This window comes from Azolla caroliniana, unplaced genomic scaffold (assembly GCF_043228905.1).
Source record: "Azolla caroliniana isolate FFs.n. ecotype wild unplaced genomic scaffold, voAzoCaro1.0.p SCAF_20, whole genome shotgun sequence".
NCBI classification, from domain to species: Eukaryota; Viridiplantae; Streptophyta; class Polypodiopsida; order Salviniales; family Salviniaceae; genus Azolla; species Azolla caroliniana.
Genome location: NW_028230455.1, coordinates 5,006,952 through 5,023,307, shown reverse-complemented (window position 1 = coordinate 5,023,307; position 16,356 = coordinate 5,006,952). Strand labels below are relative to the sequence as shown.

General features: G+C 36.5%; 1 protein-coding gene across 3 annotated transcripts; it reads left to right on the top strand.

The window, feature by feature from the left end:
- Positions 1 to 119: 119 nt before the first annotated feature.
- On the top strand, positions 120 to 15,545 carry LOC147850840 (protein ROS1A-like). Of its 3 annotated transcripts, XM_087335498.1 has the most exons (21): positions 120 to 233; positions 379 to 918; positions 994 to 1,162; positions 1,547 to 2,698; positions 2,847 to 2,937; positions 3,011 to 3,321; positions 3,483 to 4,537; positions 4,634 to 4,713; positions 4,796 to 4,880; positions 4,995 to 5,086; positions 5,917 to 5,985; positions 6,095 to 6,131; positions 6,284 to 6,366; positions 6,505 to 7,257; positions 7,348 to 7,384; positions 7,528 to 7,585; positions 7,731 to 7,771; positions 7,873 to 7,938; positions 13,490 to 13,604; positions 13,926 to 13,964; positions 14,816 to 15,545. In XM_087335498.1, exons 1-21 carry the CDS (start codon positions 219 to 221, stop codon positions 14,929 to 14,931), a joined length of 5,004 nt encoding a protein of 1,667 aa, XP_087191624.1. In that variant the 5' UTR covers positions 120 to 218; the 3' UTR covers positions 14,932 to 15,545. The 3 variants fall into 3 exon arrangements, with proteins under 3 accessions (XP_087191624.1, XP_087191623.1, XP_087191622.1); XM_087335497.1 differs by having other exon boundaries at positions 379 to 1,162; positions 1,607 to 2,698; XM_087335496.1 differs by having other exon boundaries at positions 379 to 1,162.
- Positions 15,546 to 16,356: the final 811 nt, after the last annotated feature.

Sequence of the window (16,356 nt, the reverse complement as noted above, 5' to 3'; positions counted from 1 at the left end):
CTTGCTTTCTTTCAGTGGCAGACATCAGTTGTACAAACAATGTTCTTGCTCTGCTAGATTGACAAACTATACTGAATCTTACAGAGTTAAATATTCGTCTGAATTCTTAATTAACCTTTTAGTTCATTTTCCTTCACAGGTTGCATTCTTTCAACAGCAAAGGCATCAATACGGCCCACATATAAGTTGTACACCTCTGATAAATCAATGCTTTAAAAATGAGGAATCAAAAGGTAAATTTTGTATATTTCACAAGTAATCTAGTACATATTCTCATCAGCTTGGCCTGCTTTCAACAAGAACAAGTTGCACAACTTCAATTCAAACCTACAGATAATTTAGTTCATTTTCTAAATATATATCGGGTTCTGAAAGCAGAGGCCTAGAGGTTATAATAATAAGTACCTCTCTGATGAAGACTATGAACCTGACAATCTTCAGACCAAGCATCAGAAGAACAGGGCTCGTCATTCCAATCGCATCATGAATAAAGGATTCCGTATAAGATATAAAGAAGTTTGTGGAGAAGTCAAGGGGTATCGTGTAACCCTAAGTAATATGGTTCACAAATACAAAGATAATATAACTGAAAACAATGATGTTGACTATGATAATCAAAGCAGCAATAAGAACATTGATATTGATCATGAGAATGAGAATGGTCATTACAGAGATGAAGTGCTGTTACAATATAAATTGAAGGGCAGAGCAGCACCAGACACACTGCAACCCCATGGTATTATAGTAAAAAGGCAGTTGGAGTTTCCAACTTGGGGTCACAAAAGACTTAGAATCTATCCACAGAGACAGCGTAGAAATACAAAGCCAAAGTCAATCATAACATTTGTGAGTATCAATACCCTTGGCCAGTCAACTAATTTCAATTCCAGAAAACACAAAGGTCATCATAAGCTCTTGGTATTATCTCAATCCCAGTTTTCGAGCATGCAACAATTGACGACATGTAATAGTAAAATTCGAAAAAAATTGCAGCATAGTTATGAAAAGATGAAACTGCCAGAGCACAAATGTATGCATGACAACTTGCAAGAAGATTTATCGGCCAGGAGTGCCTCTTCCTCTGTAACAGAACCTGAACCTGACATCATCAATGCAAGTCAGCTATATGAAGTTGTACCTCCATCTGACATTATGAGCACAAGTAAGTTATGTGATGGATTTTCTTCCCATACATGAAATAATAGGAAATTATGAGAAAATACCTCAAACATTTTATAAATTCTGTAGAAACTATCAGGAAACACTACAAACTTCCCTCCTTTGATTAATATGTCCAATCAGCAAGTAACAAACTTTACCCGGCATTTTAGTGACTGGGGGTTTCTGCTGAGTTATCAACATACACCTCAGAACTTGTGGCAATGACTTTTCTATATTCACATCCCGATCAGCATGAAATATCAAATGCAGAACTATTTTGATATGAAATGTCAATTACTCTGGGGTGTCAAACGATACAGAACTGCAATTGTATCTACATTTTATCCTGTTATCTGAAAACACTAACTGTGTCTTTTTGTATCAGAAATTTCTGCTTCTTCACAAAACTATCCAGCGGACTATGAATTGTCTTGTATTTGCTCAGTAAAGTCTGCAACCATTGACAAATTAAATAGCAAAGCATCTGATGGAACTAGAACATCCAGGACAGCTTCAGAAACTTTACAAGAGGTTGGATGTTTGCTGAAGGCTGCAACTGATGATGATAAAACTTCTGAAAGCATGAATCATGGAGGAAGCAAGAAAGGAAGAGTCGATACGAAGGATAATCGTCAAACAAAGAGAAAGAAGCACCGTCCCAGAGTTAAACGAGACATCAATATAGTGAAAAGAAAGGGCAAACCTAAGAAAGGAAATGGTTTGCAAGGGAATATATCACCCATAACAGAATATACTATCCTGAAGACATCCTTTTCTGTTAGGAAGAAACGAACTTCCAATACAAGAATAAGGTCAATTGCAAAATGGGCAGCAAATAGGATTCAGCAAAATAGGCAATTGATGGGAACCATACCTGGATTGTGTCATTCAATGAACCAACTCAGCATCTCGACTACAGAAGAGAGTATGGTTCAACAAGACAGAGAACCTACAAGTAACAGTAAGCTTGGATTTTGTGATTCGCTAAAACGATTTGGCAAAGAAAACCATACATCCATAATGAATGTTAGTATAACCAATCCCAGAGAGGATTGTGACTTTTCCTTACATGCCTTACCAAACCACACAGCTGTGATCATGGACAATAATAAGCTTGACTTACACACTATGTATGCAATTGTACCTGCCTCAATTAGTAACAAGCTTGAAAAAGAGTCAATGGAAACCAATGATCAAAGTAGCACGCATACCACTGCGCCTTTATATAAGAGCACAAATAAATCATCTTTTATTGAGAAACATTCTACGCAACTGTTCCTGGCACAGGAGACAGACAGTAATTCGCAATTAGTCATTTATGACCACAAAAGAGAGATGATTCTAGCCAAATCAGCAAAAACATCAACTAAACTAAGAGCAAAAGTTCAAATGGACGTTGAAAACGAAAGGATATGGCCTCACCTTGCACTGGGTGGTATACCACAGGAGTTTGAAGACCACCAATACTGGGAAAAGGAGAGAGGCATGATGAAGGAAAGGGTTGAGTTATTCATTCAACGAATGCAGATTGTCCAAGGTTTGCTATAACTTAGAAATCCTCCACCAAAATTTGTGCTGTGTAGAATTTTCTATATTTAACATTAAAGACAGTAATAAATCATGCAAAACTGAGGAATTTTAGTACTTTGATAAGTACTCCTAAGGTAAGAGCCTTTTGTGTACAGGTCACAGACGCTTTTCACCTTGGGAAGGATCAATTGTGGATTCCGTGGTTGGAGCATTTCTGACACAAAATGTCTCTGATCATCTATCAAGGTACACATACTCCTCACCCATTCCTTAATCCAAAATTGCTTCTTGTTCAATGGTTATTTCTGCATTATTGCAGTTCAGCATTTATGTCTGTGGCATCACGTTACCCAGCCATAAAAAGAAAAGATAAAGAAGAAGCATCTCTGCAGGCAATCATTACACCGTGTTGTGAGATGCAACAGGACATAGAGGATAAGCTGACACCTCATGTCACAATAGGAGAAACCCCTCACAAAAAGGGCGTTTTTGTTGCCAACGATTGTGTAAAGGCAACCACTGAAAAATCATTTCATAGTGATGGAGTGATGCATCAGATGTTAATTGGAGATCCTAAGACAGTGGTGGATGAGGATTTACAAAGAATCTCTGATGCCTTCCTCAGTACAGGTATATGATGACCAAAACTTATCACATGAAGGGGGCTGTTAACTGGGCTATAATTCATGATAGTCTATGTGAAGTCTTCTACTTAGCATATAATGATTGTTTATTAAAACAAATCTTCTTATATCATTAGTAACAAATTGCTTGTGATGCTTATGTAACAGATGGCAACAAATTTAGTCTGGACTCACAACCAACCAAGGAATACAGGGATTTACAAGAAATCTCTGGTTACCTAAATGGAAACCGGTTTCTAACAGACTCAATTGCAGATTCACATCACAAGCAAAAATATTTGCAGAACATCTGCCTCTCACCAACAGAGATGGTGACTAGTGAGACTGATCAGGATAAAACTGCTGGAATTTGCATTTCCACAGGGTCATTCGATAATAGATGTATTAACTCAGATTGTGAATTGCCACTGGATGAAATGAATTATTCTGGAGTAGTGCAGAGTGGGTTATCTAATAACAACAATCAATGTGATATAAAGGATGGAGAAATTACAACACAAAATTCCATGAATATAAAAGACAGTGATATTGACAATTATTGTAAAGATGTTGAAGGCATGGTAGGGGAAGGTTGGCAAACAGGTTGCCAGCGACATGAAGTCTATGGCAAAAGCCATGCTCGCAAACGTCTTTTTAAGGACCCCAACATCCTTAAACATGCTACTTCTGAAAAAAATCTCAATCATCATTATCCACTGCAGTCAATGAGCCTAATAGACAAAAATAACTGGGAACAATCTGAATCACTTCACAGTGTAAACATCCAACAAGGACCCCTCAAAGAAAAACCCCATAAAATGCCAGCAGTTGAGAAAGGAGCATTAGTGACAGTTCCTGAAGATGGAAACCAGATCCAAAACCACCAATTTCAGGAGCCTGAAAATACTGCAGAAAGTATAAATTCATCACCTTCATTACTGGGCAAGAAAAGAAGAGTTCCTCTGATTACCGGTATGGAAAGAGCTCACTTTGAAGAGAATCAAAATGGGCGAAAAAAGAATCATAAACAAGACTGGGAACCAATGAGGAAAAAAACTCTGGGCCTTCATGATGAAATGGACCTTGCATACAAAGAAAGTTTAAGAGAAGAAAAACACAAAGATTCAGTAAACTGGGAAGCTGTTCACTATGCAAAGGTTGAAGAATTGGCAGATACTATAAAAGAACGTGGAATGCATCATGTCTTGAGTGGGAGAATTAAGGTATATATGATTCTATATGTATCATTTATGATCTAGTATATCCTAATTCATCATGGTTTCTCTGTAGTTTTATCTTGAGTAGTATTAGTATTGCAGGCTTTCCTGAAGACAGTTCACCATGAGCATGGCAGTATTGATCTAGAGTGGCTAAGAAAACTTACACCAGAAGATGCTAAGTAATTAGAACTGAAAATTTTGTGACTACTCCTAAAAAAGTTCCTGTTTTTTTTTTGTGACTAAGTTTTGCACATTCGCCAGGGCATACCTAATGAGCATACATGGCCTTGGAGTGAAGAGTGTGGAATGCATCCGCCTGCTCACACTTCATCATGTTGCTTTCCCAGTAGGCAATTCAAAGTTTCCTTCCTGGGATAGCTCTACTACAATTATGCATTTTTTTTACTTAATGTAGGGAACTCTGAATAATGATAATAATACTTTAGCATGTTAAAATCAGGTCGATGTAAATGTTGGACGGATATGTGTAAGGCTTGGCTGGGTGCCCATTGAACCATTACCCGAAGAACTTCAATTACATCTTCTTGAGATGTGAGTATAAATCCTTTGAGAATCTTCCATGATTAATATGTATTTATTATAATAACTTGGGTGTACTTGGATAAGAACTTTATGATAGTTAGGAATGTGTAGTTACCATTTGGAACTGGTAACACTTATTCACAACTAGCATAATACTGATAGACAGAAACAATCTGTTCACAACAGAGACGCAATATTGCTGCAGAAAATCAAGTGATTTAAACACAAAGGTACATAGTCACAGAGCCCACAGCCCATGAACTTCCAAAACTATGTTCTACCAGCTACTCTTACAACCTGTATCACATAAATACTGTTATAAAACATGGTAGTCTCATGTCAGAGAATGTTAGAGAAGTATCCTTCAGACACTCCTGTCTTTATTTTCATCCAGATTTAAAGAGCACAAGACCAATTAGTATCAATACACAAACAATACAACAATTAAGACCCCTAGAAAATGTATATGTGCAGCTGATAGATTTCAACTCTACACTCTGTTTGATATTATTAGGGATTACTGTTTCTACAACTGGAAAAAATTAAGGTTTCTGCTGTCAAGAGAAATCACGGTTTTCAGTCTTTTGAGTTCTGGAACATTTTGTGCATGCTGGTAGGTTAATGCATAAAGATATCGAAAACATGAAAAAGTAGTTAACTTCTAAAGTTCTCAAACAATATTAAGGAACCTCTATCAATGGGCCAAGGCCAATCTTTGGGTCCCTCATGGTTTTTTTTGTCACAATTTCCGTTGTTCCGTTCCCATTTGTACCTTCTTTGGCAATTGTAAGCTTTATTTCTCTTTTGAACCTCCCCATGACATATTTTCTAATTTGCAGGTATCCTGTTCAAGAAACTATCCAAAAGTACTTATGGCCACGCCTTTGTACTCTAGACCAGAAGACTTTGTACATTACCTTGACTTTCTTCTGGAAAAATAAAATAAAATTCGTGATTCTCTAATTTGGCATTGGTATTTCATATATAATTATAAGAACTAATGTTGCTATTTTGCAGGTATGAATTTCACTATCAACTAATAACTTTTGGCAAGGTCTCTCTAAATGCATCTTTCTATCCATCCTAACCTAACCATTCCGCAATTAATAAACAGCATGTTGCACTAATAACATAAAAAGAAATGACGAATTCTTTCCATTCTGCAAAATTACTGTACAGATATTTAAACTGTCTGATTGGATGTAGGTTTTTTGCACAAAGAGTAAACCAAACTGTAATGCATGTCCAATGAAAACAGAGTGCAAGCATTTTGCAAGTGCTTACGCAAGGTTAGAGACCAATAAGTTTATCCAAACATGTGAATTACTGGCTCTCATCTAAAGAGCTGTCTTTGTAAATGCATCATTCAGCTTCTATAATGAATAGCATGCTTATGAAGTCAAGTTAATCATGAAATTATTGGGCAGTGCAAAGCCTCTTTTAACGGCACCAGACAACAATGAAGACATGGATACACACTCACCTTTAGATGCTGCGCATAGGAACAGATGTGGCAATATATTGTTAATACACTCTGCAAACGGACAGTATCTAGAGCAAAATCTCAGCAAGGAGCCATCTATTTATGAAGTATCTTGCAATACAATGAGTTCACATTCAGATGATCATATCTTCTTTGTTGAAGAACCTGCATCACCTGAGCAAACAAATGAACATGAGGTTGGAGATATTGAGGACTTTCCATTTATCTATGACAATTTAGAAGACTTTACAGATGATTTGTTAAAAGCAGGAAACGTTACAAGAGAAAATGAGAATACTAAGACAGATAATATTAGCTTCACTAACGAAACAGATAAACAAGGGCACACTGTCTTCCATTCGTCAATGCATTCTAAGACTAACTATTATAAAGCTGATACATTTTGCCATGACGGGAAGGATGAGAAAAGTATCATGAACAGTGTAACGTCAAAGAAGCTTGTCGTAGAGAGCTCCAGCCACCAGTCAGTGCAAGTTCATTTTCCTATTCCCCATGTACAACCTCCAGTCAAAATTACTAAAAATTATGGAACAGAGAACAAAGACGTGAACACCACCGAGGAAGCATTGGATGATGTCAAAGAAGCACACAGTGCTATTGTTCCACTGCCATCAGGCACACATCTTCCAGCTCCAAAATTGAAGAATATTAATCGACTTCGAACAATCCATTATGTGTATGCTAATGAAATTTTGAATTTTGAATTTATAATGAGATTGCCATTCCAATACTCTAATATATATATTAATTTTCTTTTTGACCACAGGTATGAACTTCCTGATAATCACTTGTTGTTAGAAAAGGTAGATTTCTACTAGATGATAATTCTCCTTTGCCTTGCAGATATGAAATTTGTATAGTAAACACAATGTTAGCAAGAGTAGATTTTCCAAATAATTCTAAGAATTATCTAATTAGCTTTTGAAAAAATTCATAATATGGGCAGTTTACTGCTCGTGAAAGGGACGATCCTTCTCCATATCTCCTAGCAATTTGGAGTCCAGGTTTATCCACATCTCATAAATGTAGTTCTATTTGGGGAATTCGTACAGAAACATTTACAGCATAAAGATTAACGTAGCTTATTGTTAACCTGAAACTTTAAATATGGTGTGACGACCACACACTAACCATTCCCTGCAATTGCAGAAGCATTTACAGCTGAGGAAGTAGTTTCAGGCACCTTATTAGTGAGTACATCTGAATGAATGTTCTTATGTGCATAAGTCAAGTGATCATGCTCACTTGACCAGCATCCACATCATGTCATTGATTGTTAACCATTTGACAGATTCCATGCAGAACAGCAATGCGTGGAAGCTTTCCATTAAATGGAACTTACTTTCAGGTTAACGAGGTATAATTTCTTTTGCTGCAATGATTTCAGTAAAGAATTGAACGCTTAATGCTTTTTGTGTTTTGAACTTTAAATATCATTATAATCTGTTCAAGTTCTTTATCTTCTAGAAACCCAAGATACCAATACACTACATCCCATGCACACTATGTTTCCATATCCATGGGTGTTTTAGCTTCCTTTATCATTAATACTTATCCACATCTATACATGACAAGTTTGATGGTCATAAAAGGCCATAGAACTTGTAGGACACAAAGAGATCACGTACCGTGCATGCTCTTATCATTGAAAACCACAAAACCTTCTATTTGACTAAACTTGATGCACATGTCATCATCATCTTCCAACTCATCAAGCAATACTGTCAACTGAATATATTGGAAAAACTCCAAAATAGTCCCAAGTTTTTCTTTACTACAACAAAGAAACCTTTGGTCAGCCCCCATCTTGAGTAAACATGTGTGCTACTTGACCAAGGGGATTTGGGGGAAAATGAAGAAAATCATAAGGGTATTTCAAAGTTTTTCCCAAATAAGTTATGTTAAGGGATAAATGCATGATACTCTACAACAGTTGCCAGCATGCTCATGTTTTACCCTTCCACCACTCAATCACCTTTCCCTTGCCTTTGCCCAAACGACCACCCACTCCTTCTCTAGTTCTATGTTGACGCAGGTTGGCTTCAGCTTCATATAAGGGGCTCTTCTATAAGTTCAAAGGCTGTTGACCTCCAATATTACCAAACGAGATCTTTTACTGATGCAAAAGAAACAAATGAAAAGGAAGCTTTAGCTTTGGTTCACGGCAGATTTTATCAATTACTCATCAGTTTTTCTGTGTCAATAAGGTTTGGGAATTTGTACCACTCAACTGACATGAGTCGTGTATTCAGACATCAGAAAGGGTACATCGCCCACTACTTATGAGCTCAATGACAATACGTCAGGTATCAACCTTTTGCAATCAAAACCAACTATTCTGAGAATTCTGAATGACAAATGTGCATTCATTACATACCATTCAACAACCATTTTCAACACTTGAATGGAAAAAGGTTGTCATAATATAATACTGACTCATCATGATTTTTTCTTGAGTGAAGGGCAAAAGACCAAAATCTAATCTTTGAAGAGACCAAAATGGTTCATGAAACCAAACAAAAGACTGCATCTCGAACTGTAGTCTCATCTTTGATAACAAGCTAAATAACTACAACTAAACTAGTAAAACTTACCTTTGAAAAGATAACCAAAATGTGCCTATCCACAATGGAGAGGTTTCAGGTGCAAGGGAAGCACCTTTAGTTTTGATTGACAACAGCCTTGATTTTTTGTTGAAAACAAGGGTGACATGTCATGGTGCAAATAGAGGTGGTCGATGTGCGCGACAAAATATTGTTGCCTCATCTTTGATAACAAGCTAAAATAAATACAACTAAACTAGTAAAACTTACCTTTGAAAAGATGAGCAAAATGTGCCTATCCACAATGGAGAGGTCTCGGGCGCAAGGGAAGCACCTTCAGTTTCAATTGAGAATAACCTTGATTTTTTGTTGAAAACAAGGGTGACATGTCATGGTTCAAATAGAGGTGGTCTATGTGCACGACAAAATATTGTTGCCCACTCTAGTATAACCCCTTACAAATGAATGCTGTGGTCAAGACCTTGCATGTGTAGCTCTTGACTTAGTTGTGCCTGTATTCGACAAGTGATGAAACTAATGAAAGTTCTGATGGGTCTTGATTGATGAATTGTGGTTGTATTGTTGTTCCACAACAACTTCTATCCCCGTCTCTTGAGTTCTAGCAGAAACATCCATTGTTGGTCTTTGTATTCTGTTGTTACCTCGCAGAGCCGTAACCTCTGATGACCCATTAGGAGCACACACTTTTTCCTAGCATATAGTGATATAGATTCTGAATTGCGCATATATCAGGACACCAAGGACCAATAGGCATTGCATGAGCCAAACTTGTGGCATAATATCGAAGGCTTTAAAAAAATCCACAAAGAAATTATCAATTCACGTTTTGTGGACTCTCCATTCCTCAATAAGGGCTCAGAGGGATCACCAATATGTTATCCAAGGTGGTAGACCCATTTTGGAACTTAAACATGTTTGCATAACCGATAACCAATCTCTCTACACAAACGATATGTTACTTGCACTGCATTAACCTCTCTATAGTGGTTATGCCCCTGCCATAATCTCTATGTTAGGATCTTTGTCATAATCCCTTATCTACGTTAATATCTGTAACCTCCACTTTAATTCTGTCCTATAAGGTTAACCCTTACAATATTTAAGTTTCCTTTTATCTGCAATGGAAAATCTAAATACATCAACTTTGGGTGGACAACTAATAGAGGTGAGGTTTTAGAGACTTGCAAAGAAGGGGCACATAACCAGTTAAGCCTAAACTGTTTTGGGGTTCTCAAACCTGACCTGAACCAATCCTTAAACCGGTTTGTGAAGTGGTTTGGGACAAAAAAGCTTTAGAGGTGTGAAGAAAACCAAAAAACACCACTACCACTTCCTCCTACTCTTCTTCTCCTCCTCATAACTCCCACACTCTCAACCTTACCACTGATGAGTCCAAATTCAACTCCAAGTCCCACCTCAACGTCCTCTCCATAGACTACTATGATTGGTCGGCTGACATCCACGAATCCCTTGCCTCCCACCACCTGAACCCCGAGGCTATGGCGGCCTCTCACTCTCAGTGATACAATCCTTCTCCAAATTTGACATGCCCCATCCTCCTCTCATCTTCCTTTGAAGATTGCTACCGCCCGACTCTCAAGCACCTCCAATATAGTGAGCTCACGACGAGAGGGTCGATGTTACCCTTTCCAGACCTCAATATGTCCATTCTCGATTTCTATTGCCCATCCCTCAACCACTTTCAGGTCGAGCTCCTAGGTCCAACTCAAATTAGAATTTGGAACTAAAATTTCACCTATACGTACAGAAAGAATGTTTATAACAGCAAGGAGGTCCTCTAATCGTCCACTATGCAGGCTCCCTCTCCCTCTCTGTCCCTCCCTCTCTGTCCCTCCCTCTCTTGTCACTCAACAGTCTGTTGCCTATGGTTTGGTCTCTCTCTCAACTTTCAAGTTCTAACTTCTAACTTTCTAAACCCTAATTAAATTACATAAACGGCTTGAGCAGGTTTGGCAAGGCTCAAGCCACCAAACCGGTTTAGGCTTGAACCGAGCCGTTGCCGATCCCTAGGTGGAGCCACCTTGCAAGTGCTCAAAGGGCACACAAGATACCAAAAATGCATGTACTCTAATAATATATAAAATGCCTTCAAAGAAGAAATAAAAAAATCAATTTTGGTTTATTTAATTTTTTCTTTAAATTGCACCTCTAATCAATGTTATTATGGGATAGAGAAAACACAGTTGATGTGTATTGTTGTAGACTTATAATGATATTACTTGATTTGGTTAATTTCAATTCTATAAAGGATCAGTTAACGAGGCTTATAGTTTCATTACATAGTTTTTCTGATTTTTTCTTTAAATGGCATATACATATGGTGTATTTACACTCCCTTTACATTGTCTTCTTGGAGACATTCACTACATTAGATGTCTTCATTAATCAAGTGTCATAATACATCCTCTTTCCCCACATTTGTATTGAAGATGGTTCCATCCTTTCCTTTCCTTTCCTTTTCAATATATTTATGTGGTTTTATATATATTTATTCCTTCTTCATATCCTTTTCAATATATTTATGTGGTTTTCTATATATTTATTCCTTCTTCATGAGTTTGTATAGCTTCATGTCCATTCATTGCCAATCTAGAAGTCCATGGTATCCAAGCACTCTACAGGAAATAGCATGAAGGTTGATTTGATGAGGGTATACCTCATAAGGCAACGGACTAAAAGGCATTAAAGAAGATCAAGTATTTATAGACCTTAACATAGAACAAAGACTAACACAAATATTAAGAGAAATACATTAACAAAACAGAACAAAGGGCTTAACACAAGGCAAAGATTAAAGACATTAATGTCACAAGGTTTGACATAGAGACTATGGCAGAAACATTAACACAACAAAGCTAGGGCAAAGTGATTGAAACAAAGCAAACGAAAAGTGTACAGATTGCTTTAGTTCTTTAATACTCAAGATTGTTTACAACTAAAATGAGGCACAATCAACTTCTATTAGGCAAAAAAGGGAGTTCCTTAGGAGATCCCTCTTATTATGACCAGAAGTGCTCAAAGGAGTCCATACAACTCTTATTGGCTAGATAACCTCGGTAATATGATGACAACAAGTGTACGAGATGTTGACACAAATATAAAGTCCATATGAGGCACAATCAATTTCTATTAGGCAAAAGGGGGAGATCATTAGAAAGATCCCTCTTATTATGACCACAAGTGCTCAAAGGAGTCCATACAACTCTTAGATGTTGACACAAATATAAAGTCCATATGAGGCACAATCAACTTCTGTTAGGCAAAAGAAGGAGATCATTAGAAAGAACCCTCTTATTATGACCAGAAGTGCTCAAAGGAGTCCATATAACTCTTATTGGCTAGATAACCTTGGTAATATGAAGACAACAAGTGTACAAGATGTTGACACAAATATAAAGTCCATATGAGGCACAATCAACTTCTATTAGTCAAAAGAGGGAGTTCATTAGAAAGATCCCTCTTATTATGACCAGAAGTGCTCAAAGGAGTCCATATAACTCTTATTGGCTAGATAACCTTGGTAATATGAAGACAACAAATGTACAAGATGTTAACACAAATATAAAGTCCATGACACAAGGATGTAACTTCATAGGAAAAAGTATTAATTGACACCATGAATAAAGAACAATTGACAACTAAGCTTATAATACATTTGCGTTCCTTTTGTATCTAGGTTCTCCATCGAATTGCAAGGCATTTGAAGTCCTTTTATATTTAGTCTCTCAATCATTGTATTTTTTCGAAACATAAAGTTGCTATTAAAATTGAAGCACTTAACCGCAAATTCAATTTACAAACTTGTTCAATCGCATGAGCTAAAGAAAAATGGTCTGAGCAAACGCTTTGCAATGCATTCTATCACTTTCTTTTCTTATCTAATACTAATCATAAGAATAACATTTCCATTTCAAAAGGAAATAGCTTTTCAAGAATCTTATGCACTATATTTGTGTCATCAAGAATGGCACCTCAACAACATTAGAACTACTTTTCCTTGAACTTATTATTATACACACCTAGACTTTCGTTTTACATTGGAATAAATGTATCTAAGGTTTTTTGAATGGCTGTCTTATCCTAATTACAGAGAAAAATCACAGCGACTACATATTGTAGTAGCTTGAATGACACTTTTTATTTTGGCTAGAACATCTTTTTCATTTGGTGAGGGCACCACAATGAATCAAGAACCCTTTATTAGCCGCTAAAAGAAATGACATAACTATAGAACATTGTTTTCATCACTAAGGAATGTATCATTTTAAGTATCTAAGTAAAGGCCTAGTTGTTCCTTATGAAGAAGATGTCCTTAATTCACAGGTTTTTGCCGACCATGAGAGCAGTCTCCACCCTTTTCAAGTGCAGCGTTCAGAAATCTGGAACTTGCAAAGGCGATTTGTGTATTTTGGATCATCTATAACAAATATTTCCAAAGGTTCTTATGCAATGAAATATTTATATGTTGTAATAATTATGTGTATGTTGAATCATCTGTAATAAATATTTCCAAATGTTCTTATGCTATGAAATATGCATATGAAAAGCTCAATATATTAACTCTTTTGTGATTCCCCAAATGCTGATAAAATAATCCTAGATGTGCTTCTACTATAAATTATAAGTTTTATGGTGTAATAAAATACCTCTTGAGGTACATCTGCCATAAAAGACTTACATGCAGAATTTTATAGCAAAAGTACATGCAGAAAATGATTGTTTGGATTCTTCTATTGACTATTTTAATTGTTGATCACAGGTTTAAGTACATCAGAAATTCGAAGCTTTTTCTTACATGGTAAGTAGAAGCCTCGCTTTGTATTTTCATATATCTCTGTTATGCACTAGATTTAACATTGGTTTCTCTATTGTTCTATACGGCAATGTATCTTGGAATGGGAAAAATGAGGAGGCTCACAATTCACACATTATACTGCATATGCTGCACACATATATAAATGTTATAGCCCATCCTATTGTCTGCCATCCAAACCATTGCTTCCATACAACTTAGTTCACACGTGCTTCGAGATGTGATGGGACATTGGGGTATAGGTGGTGAGACAAGTCAACAATGCACATTTTGCACTACACAAGTTTAGGAGTCTGAGAATCGCACTTTGATAGAATGTTCCGCCTTTGATCACATTTGACTATGCTTTCATTAGATATGCAACCCATCCTAATCCTAGCACGAATTTCTCTCTCAATCACAACTTGCACTCTCAAAGATTCATTATTAAGTTTCTTGAATATTGAGAGTCACCGTGACTTTTGCGTTACATGAAAACGTTATCTTTTTCTTCTTATAGGTCATATGTTTGACCTCCGAAGATGATAATAAAATCTATCTAGTTCTCTATCATACAAGGGTTTAATTTAGCATTAGTTTTTATAACATATTCGTACAACTCTTCTTTTCTCACCACAGTTTCTCTATTGTTTTCTCTATCATCAATTTATGTATATTAATTTTCTCCTTTCTGTATCATTTCTGTATTATATGGTGGTTTTGTCACTAATTTTCATGATCTTTCTGCGTCATCTCTGTATTGTATGGAGGTTTTGTCACTAGATTTCATAAGGTTTTCATATCATTTGGACTGCATAGACTGACACACACAGACTCCCACTCTATGACCTGTACAGGATATGTTTGTGTGAGAGGATTTGATCGCAAGACACGGTCTCCCAAGCCCTTGATTTGCAGGCTTCATTTTCCAGCAAGCAAACAAACGAAAAGCAAGAAAACACCAAGCTATTAATTTTCAGGCTTCATTTTCCCGCAAACAAACAAAGGAAAAGACAAAAACAGGGAAAACAGCCGAAGAAAAAGAGTTTCTCAAAGTAAAATTCACAAAGAAGAAGGAGGAAATCCCTCTGTGTATGTATAGTTTCCAAATAAATAGCTTAAATCTCAAGAGTTTGCTTTTGCAGAAATAAGAAGATCTCTGAGACAGTAAGTAAGCACACGGGGATGTTACGAGCGACTAAACTGGGACAACAACAAAAAAAAAAGTGGAATATTTGTTTTACTTACGTAAAAAGTAGAAGCCTAACGTCGATGATAAGAAGAATCCGTAGCTTTTTGCTTTGTTTACTCCTTTCTTTCCTGGTCTAAACAAATACTTGCTGAAAGAAGAACACAAAAAATCCATAGCTCTTTGGTTCGGTTTCTAAGGTGTCTCTCTTCTCGATGGCAGAAGCTTGAAGAAGAGAAATATTCTCCAAGAAAAAGAAGAGGAATCCATAGCTTTTGTACCTTGAGTCCGGATGTCTATCCTTCCCATGTCAAGAAGAAGAAGAAGAAGAAGAAGAAGAAGAAGAAGGCGATGATGGTCTCTCTGATGTAAGTAAGTTTGACAGAGAAATAGTTTTGGTGGTCATGTTTTGTTTTGTTTTGTTTTGTTTTGGTGTAGAAACGAACGAATGGGAAAAACAGGCGCCAATTTTTAAACATTTCAAAGCAGTTTCCTCCAAAGAACCTACAGGCGGCATACATACATACATACATACTGATACATATACATATGATATACATACATCTGTATGTATGTATATGTATTATGTACACACTTTCTTCCTTCCCTTTCACACAAATGGTATTTTAGGCGTATTAAAATATGTGCATATTTCTCGTTTTCCACTTTGATTATCAGTTGTGCGGAGAAAAGGAGATTTATGTAGCATTTATTGTTTTTACTATTATGCTTGACTTGTCTATGATGTTGTGCGGAGAAAAGGAGATTTATGTAGCATTTATTGTTTTTACTATTATGCTTGACTTGTCTATGATATTAGGCTGACATATACATATATGTATGTGTGGATGTATGTTGCGGCAACTACATATGTGTTATTCGTAAAGATAATGCAATTGCTTGGTTTGAGACCTCTCTCCCCTTTCCAATTTTGATTTGACCTCCTAGGGACACTAACATGAGCAAAATTTCTCGAATATCAACAAGGTTTCCCTTTCTCTCTATAGGAAACCAAAATGAATCAAGCGCATCATGAAATTTGGGCATGATAAAAGGAAATTAGAAAGGTAAATATTATAGTAATTAGGGTAGTGCTCTGACCATATGTGCTCTCAACTCTATGTTTGTTTTACCAAAAGGATGTCCATTTAAGCTTAAAGGATGTCCATTAGGGTAGTTGTTTAGTCTAGTGGGTGAATACGGCTAGAA

What these genes read in the sequence shown, in the direction of transcription:
- LOC147850840 (XM_087335496.1), top strand. An exon ending in CTTCGAACAATCCATTATGT is followed by an intron (nt 7,258 to 7,347) that starts GTATGCTAATGA and finishes TTTTGACCACAG; the next exon opens with GTATGAACTTCCTGATAATC. An exon ending in CCTAGCAATTTGGAGTCCAG is followed by an intron (nt 7,586 to 7,730) that starts GTTTATCCACAT and finishes CTGCAATTGCAG; the next exon opens with AAGCATTTACAGCTGAGGAA.